Below are 1,694 nucleotides of genomic sequence, written 5' to 3' on the forward strand. Positions count from 1 at the left end.
TGTATGTATGTATGTATGTATGTACGTATGTATGTATGTACGTATGTATGTATGTAAGTATGTATATATGTATGTACGTATGTATGTATGTATGTATGCATGCTTTTATGTTTGTATGTATGTATCTATATGTATGTATGTATGTATATGTCTAGAATGTATATATATGTATGTATGTGTGTTTTTATGTATGTATGTATATGTATCGATGTACATATATATATATATATATGTGTGTGTGTGTGTGTGTATGTATATATATATATATATATATATAACAAGCTCTTTGTTTGTAGCTTACGATACAACGTTCACAATGTAGAGTATTCCACACACTTTATCTTCATGGATTACGCAAGTAATGAACCGGATACCATCACCGGGTGGCTTGTATCACCCAGAGTACATGCTTCTAACTGATATCGTCTAATTGACGTTCTACGCCATAAATTTAGTATCCCAGTACCTTAAACCCTATTTCCTAAACATTTGATTTCTTTAGAATGTGATCGATGGCGATTTGGTGGAACAGTTCAATACAATGGTTCTCAGCAAACGTAAGGATCTTTCAGATGAACTCGACCGAACACCGCCCGAAGTATCGAAGAAGTTAGAAGACATTCGCGCACTCTTTGCCTTTTAAAAGCGTCAAAGTAACCTATATGCAATAAGTCGCCACAAACTATATGCAACTATGGGGGACGACTCTATATAATATAAGCCTACTCTTGGCGTTCTGGACAGTCATGAATACCATATGCAGCTGCGCATAGTTACTCTTATAAACAACCCTGGATTAAGCGATGAAAGCTTCGCGGCAAAATGAGATGCACCTTGGTATAATCTGGCATGGTCAACACTCCAAACAAACCATGTTACTGAAATAAATACGCCACGTACGTATCATCCACACATTCGATGGCTCTCGCAACATCCCACGTGCAGGTTTCATTGGCTAATTTATAGTTGATAGCTACTCTACACCAAGAGTAGCCGGCATTACACTTCACGAAATACATCTCAGCGTCCACGCGCTGCCCGATCATACCAGTATTGGCCGTAGCGAGAATGTACTGTACACTTGTGATTCGCTATACTAAACTTTCTACTCTTGACTCGCTTGTTCAGGAGTGGGCCATAACTTTGCGAGCCGAGCCCTTGTTTCGCCGGGTTCGCTATTGCGATCGGTGTACTTGGACTCGACACCTGTCCTAACCAACTTATGAACAGGTCCGTTTGATTTTTCTCTCATATCAAATTAGGGTAGGGCAGGCTAATTCTAGAGTCGACGAGGTTGACTTTCATGCACCGACAATTTGGTAAAAGTAACGATGGCAGGGACCGTTGTTACCCCCACCGAGTTGGAATCGGCGGATAACGACCTTGAAATCGGTTCAAACAGAACCTCGGCGTCGAGACCTTAGCAGCATTGCTAACGCCCATCAATGAAAGATTCTTAAACTTATAGCCATCTGCAACTGGAAAATATTGACCTCAACGTCTGCGGCTGTCTTGTCGCATCTCTACGAGCAATATTGTCCGTTTATCATACGCTGGCAGGTCGAATCACCAATAACCAAATCATCATGGGCTGCATCCAAATGCGTCGTAATTAATCCAAAGGCTATTTACATCCGCACCAAATAATTCCGACGTCGACGATTATAAGTTTAAGGAGAAGGTCTCAGCTGCAT

The 1,694-nt window shown here is 40.8% G+C and overlaps 1 protein-coding gene across 1 annotated transcript in view; it reads left to right on the forward strand.

Moving 5' to 3' along the window:
• Positions 1–933, forward strand: part of SARC_01497 (splicing factor 3B subunit 3) — a gene marked incomplete at its 5' end in the record, with an annotated part of 16,092 nt that extends 15,159 nt beyond the window's left edge. Inside the window, one exon of the mRNA XM_014304792.1 lies at positions 503–933. Coding sequence (XP_014160267.1) covers positions 503–643 — 141 coding nt within the window. The 3' untranslated portion in view covers positions 644–933. The remainder of the gene's footprint in view (positions 1–502) is intronic.
• Between the last annotated feature and the right edge of the window lie 761 nt (positions 934–1,694).

This window comes from Sphaeroforma arctica (assembly GCF_001186125.1).
Source record: "Sphaeroforma arctica JP610 unplaced genomic scaffold supercont1.59, whole genome shotgun sequence".
NCBI classification, from domain to species: domain Eukaryota; class Ichthyosporea; order Ichthyophonida; genus Sphaeroforma; species Sphaeroforma arctica.